General features: G+C 45.9%; 1 protein-coding gene across 1 annotated transcript in view; it reads left to right on the top strand.

Moving 5' to 3' along the window:
• ANAPC4 (anaphase promoting complex subunit 4) overlaps positions 1–21,787 on the top strand; it is a 410,841-nt gene that overhangs the window by 349,963 nt on the left and 39,091 nt on the right. The window contains exon 27 of the mRNA XM_086964012.1: positions 9,366–9,489. Coding sequence (XP_086820138.1) covers positions 9,366–9,489 — 124 coding nt within the window. The remainder of the gene's footprint in view (positions 1–9,365; positions 9,490–21,787) is intronic.

Genomic DNA, 21,787 nt, shown 5'->3' on the forward strand with positions numbered 1-21,787 from the left:
TTGGCATAAAGAGGAGCAGACTATACGGTGCTGAGCATTGAAAAACTGGAAAGATTACCATTAACTGTTTATGAAAAGCCAGCAACAGAATGGATATTACACTGAACAATCACACTGCCTGTCACGATTTTCAATTTTCAGTATTGTTTGAAACATATACCGGTACAAAAGGGGGTGGTGATGGACGGAGCATCTGAATCAATCAAACACACACCCAGTCAAAAGATCTGGGTCTAATCCATCACCGTTCTTTAGCCCACTCTGCCACCCCAGTTCAGACATGGCTATATGCAAATCAGTCTGAACCTGTGCCTCATGGGAACAGTCCCGCCCGAACTGCCAAGCCATGTCTTCCCTGGACCGGAAACAAGCTTCCGAGGACCGGTTTCTGGCATTCCAGCCGTCTTCAGCCCGGCTTGCTTGAATCCAGTGGCAAAGTGAGCAAGGGACTCACGTCTGAGCATACCCTGCCACTTATGGCGGCCAAAACGGGTTCAAAAGGGGGTGGTGATGGACGTACCAGCAGGCGTACATGAAAGGTTGGGTAAAAAATTCATCACTCAAACTGGGATTTACCATATACACACAGATGTTGGATGTGGGGGAAAATAAGTATTTCTTAATGGTGCAAACTGCAAAAACTCACTGGTACACTTTTATGTCAGGGTATTAACTTACACGGGCCTGCGATGGTTCTTCGACCAACTTATCCTGCCACCTGCAAGGTTCTCCAGCTGCAGTGATATTTCCAATTTTTAGGCAGCTTTCTAATGGAAGCTATATTATGTTGAATGATCACAGCTGCTGTGGCATGTTAGCAGGAATAGCCTATCTCGTAACTGTGTCAGCCAGGGTCACTTGCTGTATGCAAGTTATGTTTCCTAAAACCGAGACCGACGGGAAATCACCGTTATGGCCTTCACTGAACATCTCTTCTATACGAATTGAAACTTTAAACAGAATGAAAGCCATTCTTTTACAAAAAACTGTGCCACTGACCTCGTCCAAAGAGACATATGAACTGCAAGTTGCAAGGACTTCTGCCCTTTTATCCACAAACTGCCCTATACATTTCTCAGAAATGTGAGGTCGTATCTTAAACATGTCTGATACCAGTGGTATTGTACATGTATTGAAGACAGTTTTTTCAGGACTGTTAGCACCTTTTGAAGCAGTCCTAGTCTTATTTCCAAAGTTCGTCCACTCTGTGTTCGGCGGCCAGCCTCTCATTTTGGGTCTTGTAGCAGGAATACTATTTTTGTTCCTTCTGCTCTGATATGGCAAGTCAAGTCACCATCGACACCCAGATTACCTTAGAGAACACTTTCCTGGCAATGAAGTGTCGTGAGCGCATGATACAGTTTCTGGGCTTGGCTCGTTTAAGAGATCTGAATACCACATGGTTTCTATCATTCCGACCAATCTGGCAAGATTGCATCTTACCTGTTCTACGATGCCTGCTATGTGGAGAAGAATGCATGCTAGACATCTGTCTGACAATCCCATTAGTCCTGCCAAGGGATGTTGATACTTTGCTTGGACCGGTGACGACTTATGCACTGTGCTGTCCCCAGCGGCTACCAATCCTGATGACGGCATTCATTGAGATCTCACAGATGCAAAATGCAGACGGTGAGATACGTGGAGCGCCATGCACACAGGTACCATTTTCTTCGAACATTGCTAATGCGACTGACGCTGACGGCGATGCTTCTCATCTTTGTGCAATCGATCTGCTTAATGAGGATGTCCAATTTTCACCTACATTAGTGGAAGAATTCTTTACCAACTTAAAAGATTTGATGTTTTCTCCAAACAATGCGACTGACTTTTGAAGTTAGCACACAGTGTTCTGTGAGACTCTGAATTCGACCGTGACTTTTTCAAAACAGACTTCTAACTTTGGAACTCTATTTTTCTACTTTTTTTGCAAAATTATTTCTTTTTTTTCTTTTTGGCACAGAGTAATCTGCTTGAAGTAGAACTATTCGTAGAGAACAAGAATTCTTTTAAATACTTCCAAGAGACAATATTTGACCTTGTCCACAACCTGACAAATTATATATTCTACCATGGAATGGTCTCGACTTTTTTCTTCTGTATTTAAGAGCCATTTCTTAAATGTATTTTAGTGATTCATTTGGCTAGCATTTCCAATGTCATACTATATGCTTTGAATGTAAACATTGCTTTTAAAATGCGTACAGCACAAATGCTCTTTTCGTGTACAACCAACACCAATGCATTTTGTTTAATTTTATTTTGGGTAGGGTATTAACACATCATGTTTTAGATATGTTTTATGTGCTTAGAACTTAGTAATATCGTAAATAATAAAGTGGAAGTGGGTGTTGTATGGCGTTATAGGCTCCGATGGTAATTTCCCTATTCATGCCCTTATATAGGTACAATTCACATTGCCCTGATATAGGCATAGAAATCATACCCTTATTTAGACATAGCCCATGCAGTCCTAATACAGGCATGGCTACTTCCACCCTTAGCAAAACGTCACAACGATTTCTTGGAAAATCGACTTAAGCAGTCAGGGACTTTCTCTTGCTTGAAAATTGTTTTGTCTTAGAACTCATCTACTTTACAAAGAACTACTATTCCCTTGGGGTTCTTTACTGACGTTATTATGTCCGACTTTATGTCAAACAAGGCACCTTCAAGGTATAAATATGCCTTCACTTGCCATAGCAAGACATGGTGGTTCGAAGCAGTTCGAAGACCTACTTGCCAGACGCAGCTCACTTCAGCAAGTGCCGAAGGAAGACGACCCTCCAGCTGACGCACTGATCGAGAAGCTGTCCTTTCTCTCGCTGGGAATACAGCTCCAGTGTTTCCAAGCTCCCCTTGCGGGGTGTTGGGAAAACTAGTCCCGAGACAGAGATACCAGACCTCCTTCATTCTAAACTAAGGTATGGAGCTGATTAGAACCTAAGAGAAATCTTGGATAGTTTCTTGGCAAAGGAAACCAAACCTATGCTACACAATACTTACTCCCTCCCACGTACTAGACTTAGGTTAGGTACAATGGGGTAGGCGTATTTTAGAAGCACGAGTTGAGTATTTTAGTCATTGTTATTTATGTATGTATCTTTATGGCTTAGAAACCATACAATGCTTTTAGTGTATTGTTTCATCATACTATTCTCGCTGTACGCATTATACTTTGCAGCCTGCATTACGATTGTAGCAGTTAATTTCTTTTGCATGAGAAAGAAGAATGTTCAATAAACCTTTTTATTGAAAACGTCCGTCTCTTTATTTCTCTGCACCTCTGTTGAAACGAAGCATGCACGATTGACTGTGTGAAATATTTATCTATTGTTTCCACGACTCTAGAGATACATTTCCTATTCTTGGGAAACAAAGTTGTCATGTTTATGCGGTTGTCAGAAACTAATCCCTTCTTGTGAATTCGAGAAAGTTTCTAGTGACCTCTGAGCTAGCTGGCCTTCACTATTAAGTTTAATATATTCGATAGAGTCCTAGTCGACCTCAGTCCTACGTCTAATCTATAGGATATATTATTCCAATGCACAGAGCCTATTGGGAATATAGGAACTACACTACAACCTGAAACTCAGCTCACTAAAACTCGAGATCTGCGCCTATGGGAAATAGGAGAATTACCCTACTACAATCTGTTAACAGGAACTTGGCACGCCTATGAGGTGTAATCGTGCAGTCAGACCAGGACAATGCCATTTGACTTTACTGTGGAGCCCCTCTCCTCTTTCGAAGACTATGGGAAATACAGAATGTAAATAAAAACTACTACTGCATCACTCTAGTCCTAGTAGCTGCTAACTCGGTATAAATTGTCAATGTCTCCTCCCTCAAGCTGCATGTAAGTGAAACATTGGTGATATGTGTAAAGAGGACTCTCCGCCCAAGATAGTCACCTCTTCTGCCCACTCCACCCTTTAAGAAAACATGCATTGGTGAGAAGACCTACTTTGTTGAGCCAACCAAGCTCTGTAACTAACTGTTGGCAATTACCTTCCTCCAAATCCTTATATAATTCCATGTTTGCATCACCAACTACTGATGTGAATGGTAGTGGTCACCTGTTAACAATCAAATAATGTATCCCATATTTGAGATGTTATGTACATCAGTGTTTTGGGCTCCATTGCTGCATGTTTCTAGAAGGGATATTCTAAGACCTTCAGGGAGGCAGTGTTACCTGTGGCCCCTCAGAAACCCAGTTGACCTGTCTATTGAAGTACATATTTGGATTTGTGCTTGAATAGTTATGAAGAGCAGTGATGTACTGTCCACACTTCCATCCCTCATGTAAAAGGTGACGCAGTTGACTGCATCAGTGGGTCCTGTAGTGCAACCCTGTGAGATTCTGCCTACCACTGTAACGAACAATTTGAACTGCAGCTGTGACTGATACCGCTAGCATCTGCCATGACACAGATCTATTCTGTGAGGCATAATCAAGGTCTCTGAGGTGAACATAATTGTTGGCAGCAGAGGCTGTGGTCATCAAAATCTACCTGAGTAAACAGAGGTGAGGAAACTGGCCTCTAGTGCTCCTAAACCGCTTCTTTGACTCTGCAGACTGGGAATGACCAGAGTAAAATATAATCCAAAGCAGTGTTAGTTTTTAAGCTAAAGCTCAGTTTTAATATGAATACCAAAATGTATTTTTTACGTTGCGTCTCTGGAAAATAATTGTTGACAAAGAGCTGCCTGGGATTGGTTGTGTGTAAGAAATTATCCCTCTCATTTCTCTAATTATACTTACTCTATGGCCTTCTCGACCTCATTAAAATGGAAGTTAAACTATTAAAACTATTGCAAACGAATAAAGGATGATGATTAACTGGTAGAAGCTGTGTTAACGTAGATCAGTGGCCTTTGGAGGGAATGTGTGTGTCAAGGTTACTGCCAGAAAATAGTTTTGTTTGGCGGTACAAACTGTAGAGCTAAAACAAGACTGCACATATGGGGGCCTTGATAACCGTGGGTTTGACTAAGCTGTGTTTGTCTGGGTTTTCGTGTTAACATAGTTTGCAGGTTTCTCTTTCCATTGCCACGCAAGTTAAGCTGTGTTGGATCTACTTCCAAATAGTCAAGTACATGAATGTGCTTTTTCTTTCATGCTTGGAGAGGGCCCAGCAGATTCTATTACTTATTGTGTAAAGTAATCCAGATTCTCCTGGTGGCATAGCATCAGTCTGCAGCCTTGGTATTTCCCCAGTTCGTCACGCAGCCCAGCAGCCAAGTACATAAAAATTGTATGGGAACTATGATCCTGAGTGCAATGGGTGTGGTGTCAGTGAAGGTGTGGCCAAAGGCGTGGCTAAAAAGAACAACATATTCTGTAACCTTTTTGTTGGACTTCCATCTTCAGGTAACTGCATATAAAATAACACACCTTTTATAAAAAAAATAAAAGTAAGTTAAAATAATAAGTAGGAAACTCACTATTATACCTTATGAAATCTCTATTGGTCATGTGATCTCTGCAGGTGTGTGTGTCTGTGTGTCTGTGTCTCTCTCAGTGGGAAAGAGTGACTTGTGGATGCTTAGTGCTACAAAGTCGCAGCCTGTGAAAGAAAGCACTATGAATACGCGAGTAATTTTTTTAAGCTATCATTTCACAGAATATAAAACAGGCAGTTCACAAAAAGTAGTTTTAAGATCAAGAATGTTTGGAAAATATAGATTTTAGCAACACAATCAGACTGTACATAGTGCAGATATTTTTTATAGAAGTTTCTGTTAAAAGCAAGCAGTCCAGTCCATAGCTTCATGCTAACACCCTTACGATACCTCTCAAAAGGAATACATCTTTGTCATCACTAAGCTTAAAGTGCCTTCATCAGTTATAGCCAATGCTGGCTTCCCAGTAGCCTTTATATTTGCAGAATAACCAGTTGTATACATTTACATTTATTCGAGGCTGCTGACACCCTGGTAAGAAAGCTCATTTCTTGCTCGCTATCTGTTCCTCTGCTTCACAGCACAGGAGATTGCCTTCCGTCCATTTCAGTTGAAATTAATTGTTCCGGAATGGTTGTAACCGTTTTTTAAACTTTAAAAAGTATGGGCATGTTGTGCCCCACAGCTCCTGCCCACATTGACCTTTGCTCTGCGACAAGGTCGACCATACTTTGCACTTCAAGTGACAACTGATTTCAAAAGAGATCTTGTCAGTTATGCAAATCAAGCGCTGCCCACAATTTAAACTTCAGGTAGCAATAGTTATTTTTTTTCAACTTTTATTTTATTCAAGCTTTGCAAGTATACTATATAGTGAAATCCAGAAACATTACTATATAAAAAGCATAACAAAGGGAAAGAAACAAAAAAGGAAACAACACTGAGATCATATCCAATGCACATACAGACAGAAGGGGATCCTGACCAAAACGATCAGAGCGCAATACTACATGGGTTTTCCTTGTAAAGTGCCCACCCTTCCCCGGTGACAGCAGCAAGCCAATATTAGCTCAGACTCAAACAGGCCAATAGGTTACAAGAAACAGACCAGAGCAGCGGAGCCAATCCCTCATTCTGGTTCCCATCACCATAATATCTATGCAGCCTGGGTTGACTCACTCTGCAAATACATCTGTAGTGGGCCCCAAATATCACTTTGCATGTTGGCCACTGATTTCGTAGAGTTGTATAGTTCCATTGGGGCATTGCAGTACACCCTGTCCTTTAGCCATTTTTCTGCTGTATGATAATTTTCCCTGCTCCAGATGCAGGCCACTATACGCTTCGACAAAAGCAAAGCAATGGAAACAAATTGCTGCAAGTCCTTCCTCAGTGCTGTGGTACATACCAACCATTCTATTTTCAGGGATGGCTGCAGGAGCTCCTCGATCATTTGCAAAAGTCAGCTTAATACTTCATCCCAGTATTCCCTAATACTTGCACAATGCCAGGTGCATAAAGTCTGCAGCCAGGGTTCTGCTTCTACGACATGAGGAGTCCGACTCGCTCCCATGCCTGCCAAAACTCAGTTGTATGATCTAATTGATGCTAATATTTACAGTGGATGAGGCGTGCTACTGGGACCTGTTTGTATTGCACAGTAGAGTGTTATAACCAAGTATCTGCTAGATGTATTGGCTATTAGAAGTTCCAGTGCCTTGCTAGCCTGGGACTCCTGCAGAAACGAAAGGGTAATTAGTTCTACACAGAGCAAATGAAGCTGAACAGGCCTTCTCACACCCTTGCCTGGACAGTCAAGGAACCTGCCATTCTGGAAAATGTTTCCAGCCTGGTTGTCTTGGAGTCTATGAAGTGCCTGCTTCTCTTCTGTGGGTTGTGCAAATGGCTGGTGGGTGAGGGTTGAACCGGAGAGTACAGTATCTGGTGCTTCAGGCACCGACTAATCCTATCCCAGGACCCCACCGCTCAGTTCACCCTGTTTATTTCTGTGCGGTTAACTTTGGGGGCCCGGTCCACATCGAGTATAGTGTATATGGATTTGCTGCGTCTGGTTCCACTGCCACGTGTCATATATCGCTAAGGATGCAGCCAGAAATGGGCGAATTGCACCTGTGTGCAATTGTAATATAGCTCAAAGTCTAGAGCACCCAGTCCGCCCTGTTCATGTGGTAGGGGAGCATCGCTCAACAAATTCTGGGCTGTTTCCCGGCCCACGCCAGTGAAATCATCAGGGATCTAAGTGCCTTAAATCAGGGCGCAATAGTTTCTCCCAAACCCAAAAGAGCACCTCACACTTGAAACAGGCTAATTTTATAACTATAGGTGAAGGATTTTGTTGCGACTTACTTTCGTTGCTATGCAACCTCCCCAGAGTTCCATGCCCCTGCTGCTCAGCCAGAGTGTGAGGTGATCGGGGGTGTCGAGTTGTTGGTGAGATAGAATATCAGTTGGTTATGGGCTGAGTGGGGCTTTAAACAATAAGGGGTCGGGGATGCACTGCCTAGTGATCAATTTAATTAATCTAATCCTATGCTCAGTGATTTAAGTAAAGGGTGCGTACCCACTACCTGTTAGGACCCCACAGGTATAAAATACTAGTAAGAAAAGAGGGATAAATCCCTGTGTGGATAGCACTGTTCCTATGGGACAGATGCCCTAATTATAAAGAAATTTGTCAAAAAGAACCTTTGTAAACACAAGATTAACCAGTAAATGTTCTTTACTTATAATCATATTGACCTTGCGGCATTAAACAAAATTCATGAAGATAAGCTTCAAATACAAGTTATTTGTTCATAAACATTTTAAGTGGATATAATCTCCACCTGTATTTTCAAACTTTTTGAAAAACACTTTACAATAAATGTTGTAAACATAAAATCTCTTATAGAAGAGTTTAGCAGATTTGTGGGAAATCAGCCCAATGCATTTCGGGACCTCGTGGTCCCTTTGTCAGGGGCACATCTGTAAACAAACAAATAAGATCACTCTTATGTAATATGTGTACGGAGGAGGTTTTCTCAACAACAATACGATTAGAACGTGACTATTGGTGGTGCCCCAATGTGCCAAAAATTTGGACTTGGTGTTAATGTGCATGCAAAATGAAGAATGAAGAAAAGTGTTGAAAACGATGAAGTCTAAGATTGTAAATTTCGTTGCTTGACACACTGTGATAGATATAAAAGAGGTGTATAAATAACACCATAGTGCTGTGAGATAGCGGTGATGCGATTTAGTTAAAAGTGTAGGATCACAAGATGGATAGAAATTAAATAGAAAGGTTCACCTGCTGCTAAATGGAACGAAACTGTCCGTCTTAATAGGGTCCGCAAAATAACGGCAAACAAGCAAAGTCTACAATTCAAAAAAACTGAATGTTATCGAGTGCCTGTATAAGCTAGTGAACCTCACCCATTGTGAAAAAATAGACCTGATCTTACCGGGGAATTACCCCCTAATGCTCGTAAGCTGAACTAGGTGTGGACGCCTGAAAATATTAAACAGACCTCCTATAACGTTTGTTGTAAATCTCAAGGGTAATGTGATAATGTTAACCGGCACTTAACTGTCACGGGAACAGGTAGTGCGAAGAAATGAAGGTTCGAGAGCCAATAACTGTAAACAATGGCAGCACAAGACGTTAATCAAGAGTGTCCTCGCATTAAAAGGCAAGATGTGAAATGCTGTGATGGGCTTTACCATCATCATCTAGATTTCTACTGCCATTGTAATTACCTAACTCTTCCATGTTTTGATTCTTCACTACTAGCAGGAAGATTGTTCTTACATACATCTTAAGTAACTGGTTTTAAAATCACTCTGCAATGTTTATAAATATAATCATTCTATTGTCGTATGATGTTGACTTAGCATTTTTGGGGACTCCTTTGCAGAGGCTCAACTAATTTGTTTCATTAAATACATTTATGTAGGGTGGATGAACACACAGATGATATTCCTACAAACACAGTTTTTCTGGGGAATCAGTGGAGAGTCCTGGAAAATATGAAAGCACAGTATGTTTCGGTTAATGGCATTCGAAAAGTGGCCTGTGTGGTAAGTAATATGGGAAAGCTTTTTTACGTTTCATTCTACATCCAGAGCAGTGTTTCCATGGAAAAGAGAAGCTTATGTTTACAGAAACATTTTACTTTACATTCTTTGTAAGATTTGTAATCCTGATTAGAGAGGCTAATAAGTTAAGAATCATTTTAAGTATAGGGTAGCATTTCACCATCAATCAATCAATCAATCAGGAGTTTGTTAAAGCGCGACTACTCACCCGTAAGGGTTTCAAGGCGCTAGGGGTGGGGGGGGGGTTGCAGGTTCCATTCCATCAAGGAGGGGGTCTGTCGAAGAGCCAGGTTTTGAGGTTTCTTGCGAAGATGGGGAGAGATGTTGTCTGTCTGAGGTGGAGCGGAAGGGCGTTCCATGCTTTGGCCGCGAGGAAGGAGAAGGAGCGGCCTCCCGATCTGGTCTTTCTGCTGCGGGGGACCACGGCGTAGGAAAGCTGGGCTGATCGTAGGGTCCTTTGGGGTGCGTGGAATTTGAGTCGGCTGTTCAGGTATGCTGGTCCGGTGCAACAAAGTGGAGCCACATGTGCATATTTATCGAAAACTTCATTTTGCTCAGTTTCATTGTTACCCTTTCTAGGTTGTGCCCTGAGCCAGCACGCTGCTCTGGAGTTGATCTGTGGTAGTTCACTATGTGAGGGAAGCCCCGCCCGTCTTTTTTTATTGGCTTGTGTCTTTGTCCTTCCTAAATGCTGCCTTCCGATTGATTTATAAGCTTGTTAGTCCTTCCTTATGATGGCCATGGCTACTGGCCCCTTTACTTCAAGTGTTGCACGGTATGTGTTCCTCAGATTGTGAGTACTATTTCATTTAGTGATGTTCTCTTATTGGCCGTGCCTTCTTCCCCCCCACCCCACCCCCCGCAGTCCGTACCTTCTTGCCCCCCCTGCCTCCGCCCACACTCCTGTTTGCAATGCAATAGTGTAAACACGAGTCCTATACCAAGCAAATGCTTGGTATATTGACCATTTTCTAAACTGGTTTCTCGCAAAACATTCTAGTCCTCTGTATCTCCAGAAATGAGACTGTTTTGGGTGCAAGCAGAAATCGGGCAAATTTGTGCTTATGCCACTTTTAAGATGTTTCAAAGCGCTTGAAGACCCGGAGGGTTAGAAAAGAGACATGCTTCACACACTTGTTGCTTTTAAAAAGTTGTCCTTTGATTCTAACCCTGTTTATTACTGGTTTAGAGCATCATTGAATGGTCTGAGGTGGGGGCAGCAGCTCACGTAGCTGAGCTGACCTTGGGTGACCCCTAGGGCCCAGCCCTTGCTTGGAATCTCTGTTGCAGATGTTTGGTTTTGGGAGACTAAGATGCTTGTTCAAGCTTGTTCATGCTTGTTCAAGCCCCCTCTGGGGGAGATTCATTGAAAGGGGGAGGGGACAAAAAAAGCACACTGCCGGGCGGGAAGGGTCTAATGGGCATACAGGAGAGAGGAAGCAGAAAGGAGTGTGGGCGAGGGGAGGGGTTGAAGAAGTTTTCTTTTCATGTACTTTTCCAGAACGTACAATGCGCTGTGCTGTAGATCTGCGCCGGAGCTCGTACTTTTTGTACCATTGTACCATTGTAAGGAGCCGGTACTCGCCCTACGTACTACGGAAGCTTTAAATGCACACAGTGAATAAACGTGCTGAGATGGCATAAATGGAATGGCGGCCTTGTTGCAGTATGAAGGCATTGCAATAGATGTTTTTGTGATTAAACCTCGTGGTGATGGTACGTTTTTGCCATTATATTTGCATGGGGCATCTTACACATACAGATTACTTTAGGAGAAATGACTGTTGGCGGATTCCTGGGAGAGACTTTTATTTTTTATCCACTCTATTCCATTTAAAATCAGTGAAATAATTTCCAAATGATAGTACATTCCATGTACATCGATCGGATACGGTCACCTATACAGAATCAGTAGTATGCATTTGACTGCTTGTGTTGTCCTTGTACACATCTCTATACCATTTGATAATGTCGATAATGATTGCTTTACGTGAATTGATTCATCATGGTCTACTATTTGGGGAGGGTGTTGTCAATTTTGTGCGTTTCTCTGTCCACTCGGTTAGTCTATTTTTAGTTTCTCCTGGTGTTTCTTCATCAGCTAAAGCACGTTACATTTTTTTTCCATCTTTCAGATTTCAGAGCCACCAAATACGTCCTTTAGTTAATATTATACCCAAGGTTTTCATCGTGATCTTCATCTTATGTGCTTTTCTAGTGAGGAAACTCCCTAATATACATTGTTAGGTAGACTTGGTGGGTAATATTAGTCCTCTTTAGTGTGTATGTATATAATACCATTCGCTCTCAGCCACCCATATACTCCCTTACTATGTAGCAAAGCTGCACTTGTAATGCCACATCGCCAACAAGCTGAAGGATTGACCGGATCATTCATGCCTGTTTCTGGGATGTAAGTAGGTTTTATGCATATAGTAAAGCTGTATTAATTTGAGACAAGCTTTTGGTGAAATGTATTTGACCTGTTCCCAGGCATTCTTCAGTCTGCACTGGTTACGGATAAATTAGATAAACATAAGGAATACTGTCGTGTGAAACAATGTGACTTGTGACTGTGATAAATGCGGAAAAGTGAAACTATCACCCCTGTTAACCCCTTCGATGCTCATGACGGAACGGTTCCGTCATGAGCGTCGGTTGACCTGTGCTCATGACGGAACCGTTCCGTCATGAGCCCGTTGGCTCATTAGAACGTTCAGCACAGTGCAGGAATCTGCGCCGCGCTGATGTGGTTAATTCCGGGACATCAGAACGTACCCTGTACATCATCATTATGAGGAAAAAACATGCTATGTGAACTAAACCGCAGTGAAAACAAGCATTTCCAATGCATCAGGTCTTGCATTAACGTGAGTTTAAGCTATTGGTATTGTAAATGTCAATGTGGTTTATTTATGTTTTAAAAACCAAAACCTAAATTAAAGGCATTGTCATTTAGAATGCTACCTAGCTCAAACTCATGTAAATGCGGGACCTATTGCATTGGAAATGCTTGTTTTTATCTCTCGCTATCTCCTTCTCGGTCTAATCCAATTTTTACCATATTTACCTCATTTGCCCTTCCTCTTCATGGAGCTTTTACCAGTTTCATCAGGGTATGAATTGAGCTTGCTTGTTAATCACCCTTTTTCCAGTTTAACCTATATGGATATCCTATATTCACTTTCATTCAGTCTCTCTTTATACCTTTTTCTCTAAAGGTGCTGTTCATTCTTTTTCTATATGGAGCTCTTTCACCATTTTGTTCTATCTTTTTCAGCCTTTCTATCTGTGTCCGAATCACACTTTTTCCATGAGTATCTGTGGCTTATTCCCATTGTAGATGTAAGTTATTTTTATTTATTTATTTTATTTTACAGATTTTTAGAGCGCATGGCTGCCCATGGGCGTCCCAGCGCTGATAGACAAGAACCTAGTGAGAGCCTAGTGATAACCTAGTGAGAAATGATTTATGGGAAAAAGTTACACCTGAATATCTGGGCCAGACTCACAAAACATTTTATGTGAGTAGTTGTGTGTTACTCTAAGCCTAGGTGTTAGACCTGACATCATTGGCCTGAGTCTCCCCTCCATTTTTTTCTGTTGGCCTCCTCTGTTGACGATGTTTTTGCTGGATATTGCTTTGGGCACTGTGCTACTGCTGATCAGTGCCACAGTGCAAGTGCTCCCTATGTAAAATTGCTGTATTTATTGAACTCCATGTTTGGCTTATTTGGTTTACTGTCAGTCCCTAGTCTAGTGCACCAGGAGTGCCAGGGCTTGTAAATACAAATGCTGCTAGTGGGCCTGCAGCACATGTTGTGCCACCCACAAGAGCGGCCTAGTAAAAGTATGTCTAAAGGTCTGCCATTGCTAGACCTACGTGCAGTCTGGTACTGTCACGCAGACTGCGCAAGTACACCTACTTGCCAGTCCCTAAACCTTCCCTTAGCTTCATGTTAGTCACCCCTATGGTAGGCCCACGGGCAGGGTGCATTGTAAGTATAAGGTAGGACAAGCCTGACAAGGTTGGCATGTCCTAATAGTGAATTACAGCCATTTCCGTTTTTAGGGCGAGCAGACCTAAAAAGCATGCGAAGCATGCTTTGTCTGCGAAGACATCTTTTGTTGGCGTTTTCCTATGAATGTGAGACAGGGAATGTGCACCCGCTTTCCATCAGCGATTTCACCTCGTGGGCGCGCACGCCCAGCCCGCGCCGTGCACATTCCCTGCCTCTGATTCTCACCTAAACACGCAGTCAGGCACACACGCAGGCAGGCACACACACAGACGCAGGCACATACAAGCGCACGCACACACAGCCACACACATGCACATGCACCCCCCCCCACACAGCCACGCACGCACCCCCACCACTCACGGGCACGCACACACACACACAGATACAACCCCCCCTCCCACTCACCGTGCTCTTTCTGATTCGTCCGTGTCCCTCTCTCCCTCGGCAGCCATTGGGTGTGTCTCGGCGTGGGAGCTCCACAGTGCTGGTGGTCACTCGGGACGGGACCCGGGACTTCAGCTGCCTTAGCGCCTGGGCTCCCTCTCCAGCAAAGAGCGCGCATGCGCGGGCAGCCCCCTCCCTCAGTCGCAGCCCAGTCCTGAGAGCTGCTTTCGGTTTCCTCTGTAATGAAAACATGCCAACTTGTGACCAATAAACACAGACCTGCCGACTGGTTTAATCAAGCGCATGAGATTAGGTTAGATTCTCCAAATGAGGGTGTATAAAGAGTCTCTAGCCCCGACATTAATTTACTATCAGCATTTCAAATTCTCACTGTGGTTAATTTGATGATGAAAAATGTGTTTTTCCTTCGCCAGCCCACTGACTTGCGTTGAAGTCATTCAGGACAGTGAATGAGAGAAGGATGCAAAACGTATCAGTCGTTGCAGAGTGCGTTTGGTTTCGTCCTTGTAGCTGGAGTGTTCCTCTCAAATAGGGCGAGTTAGCATGTGTGCCTCATAGTTTTCTTTGCAGTCCCCTCGTGTGTTGTGCTCCATCATGGCATGCTTCTCGTGTCTATATTTCTCAGTCCCATAGTCTTGTCTTGAACCCTTCCACAACTCCAGTTTCAGCTATTTAACCCTGAACTGAGGCAGAGCCTGTATGTGTGTCCGCTGTTTTCCATCCTGAAGCTTCTTGAATTAAAACAGCAATTTCAGTCGGAGCTAGTTTAAGTATTATTTTGCAAAGTAGACTGACATAGCTCAACGATGTTCATCAATCACAGACACGATTTCGCCAAGTTCGCCCAGATCAGTATGCATACCATCAGCCATTCGAGCCCATCACACTCGACCTTTTTGGTTTCTTGGGCCATTTGGGTTTTATCCTTCCTTATAGGAATATTTGTGTATGCACAAACCATTTTGTAAACAGTAGGTGTCAGGGCTGTCCACTCTCCCCGTTTCAGTTAATCCTTTGACATTCTCATTCTTGCCCAACAGATACCAATGCCATAAACTGCTAACCATCTGAAAATGTATCCTATGTATACAAATTCATAACTTTTTTACATTACTTATATATAACACCATACTTACCTACTTTGTCAAAATGCCAATGCATATATTAAAAATACTTTTACAACGCAAACCACTTTCTATTGCAATATTATTGACTACACCAACTCTCAAACTTATCTACTGCGAGACCTATTGCATTGCAAATGCTTGTTCACTATTGTAAGGTAACCTGCTCTCCACTAGTTAGAATGGGCTGCCAGGATTATTAATGCTATAATCCTAGCTGGCTCGGGAAGCATGGTGCAATGTCGAGTTTGGTATCCCTGAACTCGGGGTTTAATCACGCATCCGTTTGTGTGGATGGTTTTTGGACTCTCGGTTTGAAAATAGCACTTTTAGAAAGTGGCTATTTTCTTGTCTAACTATTTCTGGTTTCTGCTGGTTTGGTGAGTGTGTGACAGGAGCTGGGTGGCTCCAGAGGTCTGAATGAGTCAGTGTGGATTGAGTGGGACATTTGCATTGAGAGTAGGGGGAGAGTAGCTCCTGATAGCCTGCCCTGCCTGACACAATGCTGGCTCCACCTCCTGCCAGGCGACTGATAGCTCTGCTCCTGCCAGTGACAATGCTGGCTCCACCTCCTGCTGGGCGTCTGAGGACCCAGCCCTGCACAGTGAATAGGCCAGGTGCCTCTGCCTGGCTACACCCACAACAAACCCAGGATGTGGGGAAATCCCCCTGCATGGACAAAGGGATCAAAGCCAAAAAGGGGTATAAGAGAAGGACCCCTGAACCAAGACTTTAGATCACTTCTGACAAGGAAACCTGAACCAAGGACAAGAAGCCTGCTGATCCAAGGACTTGCCTACCCCTTCTGCCAGTGTGCTGTTTGCTGGGGGGAATCCTGCAGTTGCTTCTTTATTTTTGCCAAGGAACCAGGAGAGAGGAACTGTGTGTGTACTCTCAAGCTTTGCTAAGGAAAATCTCCAATGGCTGGAGGAGTGCCAGCCACCTGTTGAAGTCAAAGGGCTAAAGGACTTCATTTGCTAAAAGTGCTTGTTGGTGGAACCTGAAAGTCCAGCACCTCTGAAAGAAACCAGCAATCTCGACGCCGACGGACGCCGCCGAATCCAGCTCGACATCGTGAGTAACGGCTCCAGTGTCCCGCTTCCTCGACGCCGGGCCCGATCGACGCCAGCAGCAACGCCAGTGAGTAGCGAGTTCGGCTCCAGCTCCAAGTGACCCCGTGTCTTCACCGCTGCTGATCGCATCGACTTCGAGCCCTCTTGACGCCGTGAGCGCTGCTCACTCTTGCAACATCATCATCGACATCGCCGCCGCCGCCGTATCCTGCTTCACCTCGTGAGCGCTGCTCCTGCCTGACATCTGTCGACGCCGCTGCAGATCGCCCCGACTCCGAGGCCCGATCGCCGCCGAAGACGCGACGCCGGACATCTCGACGCCGCTGATCGTGTGCTTCGCTTTTCCAAAGGTACTGTGTTGTGGGGGTCTGTGCGACTCCGGGCTCGACGTAGCACTCCTCGCGGTCGACGCCGAACCTTTGGATTAACTTTGCCTCGACGTCGTGTGACTCCAGTGTGGGTTACATTGTTGCCAAGAACTGTGTTTTAAGAAGAAGAGTTGCTTTAAGACTTTGTGCTAAGAAGAAACTACACTTGAACTATTATTTTTCCTTCCAAGAGTATTTAAAAGATTGTGGCATATTTTTGTCGTTATTTGGTCTTGTGCTAAGCCTTATATAAACATCCTTATTTTTATAATACTACTGTGTCGTGTCCATTTGTAGTGTATTCACTTTATTACTGTATGTGGTCATAAAGGCTTAACGCACTGCCTCTGAGATAAGCCTGTCTGCTTTGCCAAGCTACCAAGGGGGTGAGCAGTGGTTATCTAAGTGTGTGATCCCCTTGCCCTGACTAGAGGAGGTGAGTTCCTATTTGTCAGAAGTGTATACCTCTGCCAAGTCTAACACTAGGTATAACTTAATCAGTAAAACATGCTTAATCTTGGGGAAATTAGGAGAGAGAGTTTGCGATTCAAAATGATTTTGTCTATGAGTACATTTATCATATTCCTGAAATGTCATAAGCCGCAGCAAAGTAGCACCATGCAGCTGACTAGCAATCAGACAATAGGGCTATAATTACAAAGTTTACAACAAAGATTAACTATGTTATGCCTGCCAGGGATAATCCGAGGGTTTACTTGCAGCATATATGCACTTATGAATGCAGACATTTCTGCCTTGAGTTTGGAAAAATCTGTTCTCATGTGCCCAAGCTAGGTCTAGTAGGAATTAGTGCCATTCTTACATGTACACGATCCTTTCCTGAAGTTGCCTTCTCTTTGCCACACATTTGCATTTGTGACACTTAGGCCAGTCTCTTGGAAGCACTTACCTTGCTGACACCGAACAGTTCATGAGAACACTATCACCCTGCATTTGCATTAGGTACAAGCCCCACACATGTGTGATGCAAATGTGTTTATTATTACATTCATATGTCGACCTACCTATCTGTAGAATGCAAATAATGTAGCCTGTTCACAATCTCGGCCCAAGGCAATGGATGCCATTTTCCATATATCCTTTGATTTCGTAACATAATTAGAGGAGACACTTTTGCTGACTTCGAAAGGCCACTGCATGCTGAAGCTTTCGCATAGCATGCTATTCTTCGTGATAAAATGATACAGGGCTTTATCAGGACTGCATATTAATTGGGATAAATATGTCCTGTTCCCTCTGACAGAAACGCAGAAACAAATAAATGATGACTTTGGGTTTAAAGCATTTTATTAATATGAAAAAAACATGGGGAAGGGGGTAGGAGGTCAAGGTTACATACAGTACAATGAAAAGAAAAAGAGACACGTTGCAGCAGTTCCGGTCGAAAGGGGGAAGGTCGGTGGTCCAGGAGGGGAAGGGAAGGCATCAGCTGTAAGGCAGTAAGGTAGTGCACACAACCATCCTATATTCCCCGACCTCCCAACCAAAGCTAAGAGCGAGTAGCTTCCTGCAACACAGCAAAACACAACGCAATCCCTCCAAGCCCCCCGCCCCCCGAGAAAGAAAAGAGAAGAAAACAATACCCCAACATCCCCGTCCAATAGCCCGCAATAGAAGCATCTGCCCCAAACAGCCTACCCCCAACCCCTAATCCTCCCCGCCCCACCCCTCCTAATCTGCCGGGCCGCCGGTGGCGTCAGCCTAAGAAGGCGCAGGTACCTCGGACATGTGAGCTCCCGGAATTCTGTGGACAGCAGTGCCAGGAAGGGGTGCCAGAGTTCCTCGAACTGATCTACATTTCCAGCCACTGTAAGCGACATCTTCTCCATACCCAGTACCTGCCAGAGTCTATGTAGCCAACCAGTGATGGAGGGGGCAGTGGAGGTGCGCCAGTGGATAAGGATATTTTGGACCGCTGAGCCTAGCGCAATAGCAATCTGCCTACCCCTGCGGGACTTCAGCGGGTACATTAAGTCGTTGGGAAGGCCTAGCAAGACATACGCCGGGAAGCGCGGCAGCTCAATCTCAAAGTGTCTATCCACCTCATCCAGAACCTCTTTCCAGTAAGCAGTCAGTACCGGGCAATCCCAAAGAATGTGTGATAGAGTACCCTCCTGTCCGCAGCCCCGCCAACATCCCTTGTCGGTGAGTTTGTGCATCTCATAGAGCCTCTCCGGGGTGTAATACCAGTAGGTGGACACCTTAGTAAAGGTCTCCGTCAGCCCAGTGTGGTATGCAGAGTGCCTCGCCCGATATGCGATCTTGCCCCACTCCTTGTGGCTCAGGGTCCTGCCCAACTCTCTGTGCCAGCGCTCCCTCCCCGGATTATGGAAATGAAACGTCGGGGGTTGGAGAAATTTATATAGATCGGAAATAAGCTTGGCATCCGAGGTCCGGGTCACTAGCCACCGCTCGTAAGGAGTGATTTGACGGGCCGCGACGTCGCGCACCTGGGGTTGGAGAGCCCAGTGGCGGACCTGCATGTAGCGCAATCTGTCTACCTCCGTCAGGCCAAATTCCTGTCGAAGTTGCTGGAAAGAAAGCACGCCCTCCGGCCCATAAATCTGAAAAAGTGCCCTGCAACCCGCACTCACCCAGTGGGAAAAAGCTCCCGGCTCTAAGCCCGGGGTAAAGTCCGGGTTACCAACTATGGGTGTAAACGGTGATGGGAAGGTAGTTAGCTCGCGGAGCTCGCAAACCGCATCCCACACCCGCAGGGGAACCCGGGTGACAAAGGAGGCGTAGAGGTTAGCCGGGCGATGTGCGCGCCGCAGGAATGGAACCTCCTGAAGGGTACGACCCGCTACCGCCTGATCCTGAAAGAGCCAGTGCTTGTCAGATTCCCACCTGCTCCATTCCACCAAGTATCGGAGCTGCGCCGCCTGAAAATACTTCCGGAGATCCGGGATACCAAGACCCCCCGCCTCCGGAGCAAGCGTGGAAAGAACTCTCTTCATCCGAGGCCTGCGGCCTTGCCACACGAAACGGGAGATGTCAGCCTGCACTTGCTGTATCCAACCCACAGGGGGCTGGAGAGGTAGAGCGCGAAAAAGGTACAAGATCTGAGGCAGCACCGTCATCTTCACCGCTGCGATACGGCCCAGCCACGAGAGCAGGCCCTTGTTCCATCGGCCGAGTTCCTCCTTAATCTTCTTGCTAAGGGAAGAGTAATTTGCTTTGACCATTTCAGGCAGCGAAGGCACCAGCAGGATCCCCAGGTATGGCACCGTGGATGAGGACCACTGCATGGGGAAGAGACGCTGAAGGTCTCTCCTGGTGTCCGCGGCGAGCGACACGTCCAGGGCAGCCAATTTGGCCATATTCATTTTAAAGCCGGCCACGCGTGCAAAGGCGTTCAGTTCCTGGACGCAAGCAGGGAGTGACCTCCTGGGGTCATCCAGGGTCAACAGGACATCGTCCGCATAAAGGCTAACAGTATGGGTATACTGACCCATCTGAACCCCAATAGCGTCCGGATTATCGCGTATCCTCTGGGCAAACGGCTCCATGTAAAGGGCGAACAAAAGCGGCGAGAGGGGGCAGCCCTGTCTCGTACCGCGCTCAATGACAAAACTACTAGAGCTGTGCCCATTGACCCGTACCGATGCTGATGGTCTTTTATAGCAATTGAAGACCATGGTGCGGAACTTCTCGCCGATTCCCAGTTTCCCGAGAACCAGCTCAAGGTACGGCCAATGAACTCTATCAAAGGCCTTCTCCGCATCGACCGACAGTAACATCCGCTCCCCAGGGAGGCGCGAGGCCTTTTCTAGTATGTGCGTCACCCTCTTGGTGTTGTCAACTGTCTGTCTACCGGGTACAAAGCCAGCCTGGTCCACCTCCACCAGGCCCGGTAGGTGCAGTCCAAGTCTGGCCGCGAGGATCCCCGTGTAGAGCTTAAGATCAACATTTAGAAGCGAAATAGGCCTATAAGAACCACACAGGGTCCGATCCTTCCCGGGTTTCGGAATAACCGACACAGTCGCGGAAAGAAGGTCCGGCGGGATAGCCCCCGGTTCGGAGAAGGAGTTGAACAGGCGAGCCAGGATAGGCGCCACTGTGGAACAGAAGGTCTTGTAGAACAAGGCCTTGTAGCCACCCGGACCCTGGGCTTTTCCGTGTTTCAATCGTGCTATAGCGGAGATGACCTCCACATGGATGTCTCTCTCTAGGTGGTCCGCTTGGGCGGGCTCTAGCACCGGGAGGGTCACAGACTCCAGATAATCCTCAGCGTCCCTCGGCGAGGAGGGTTCCGCGGCATATAACGCCTCGTAGAAGCTACGAAAGGAGTCCGCCACCTCCGCGTCACCGGAAACAGAAACCCCGTCTGCACCCACTAGCTCCTTCACCACATTGCGTTGCTGCGCAGCCCTGAGCCGATGGGCCAGGAGCTTACCGCACCTGTCCCCGCCTGTGTAAAAGGCATCCTTCAGACGCAACGCCGCATATTCCGCTCGATCTAGGTCCAGTGCAGAAAGGAGTTTCCTCGCCGCTTTCAACTGCCTCCAAACTCGAGGAGCCCCTGTCCGGCGGTGGACCTGCTCAAGTTCCCTGACCTGCGCAGTCAGTTCGTCCCTCTTACATTGCCGCTCCCTGTTCTCCGCCGAGGAGATGGAGATAAATTCCCCCCTGAGGATCGCCTTCAAGGCCGCCCACTGCGTCGCACGAGACGTGTTGGAGTTGCCATTGTGGACTAGATAGTCCTGAATGACCTCCTCCACTCGCTTCACGACTGACTTCTTATGCAGAAGAGTATCCCGAAGCCGCCACAACCCTCTGGAGGGGGAGGCCGCCGGCCATGCAAAGACGCCAGAAACCGGTGCATGATCGGACAGGGACAGGACCCCGATGTCCGCCGCCGTGGCGGCCGTGCATAGCGGTCCACTCACCAGGAGGTAGTCCAACCGCGAATAAGTGCGGTGCGCGTGGGAGAAATAGGAATAGTCCCTATCGGTGGGGTGCATAGCGCGCCAGAGGTCATGCAGATCCATCTCTGCAATCCGGTCTTGCACCACGCGGGAAAGCTCCCCCGTCTGTGGGGAGCGCTGGGCAGACCTATCCATAGCCGAGTCGAAGACAATGTTCAAGTCTCCCCCCAAGACAACATGGCGATCGGGCGAGGCAGTGACGTCCACCAACACAGATTCCAGGAAACGATCCTGGTGATCATTCGGGCTGTAAACGGAGCCAGCCGTGAAGGCAATACCCCCAAGCCGCATGCAATACGCTAGGAGCCTCCCCTTTTGCTCGGCATATTTGTACAATAC

Source organism: Lissotriton vulgaris, chromosome 3_2 (genome assembly GCF_964263255.1).
Source record: "Lissotriton vulgaris chromosome 3_2, aLisVul1.2, whole genome shotgun sequence".
NCBI classification, from domain to species: Eukaryota; Metazoa; Chordata; class Amphibia; order Caudata; family Salamandridae; genus Lissotriton; species Lissotriton vulgaris.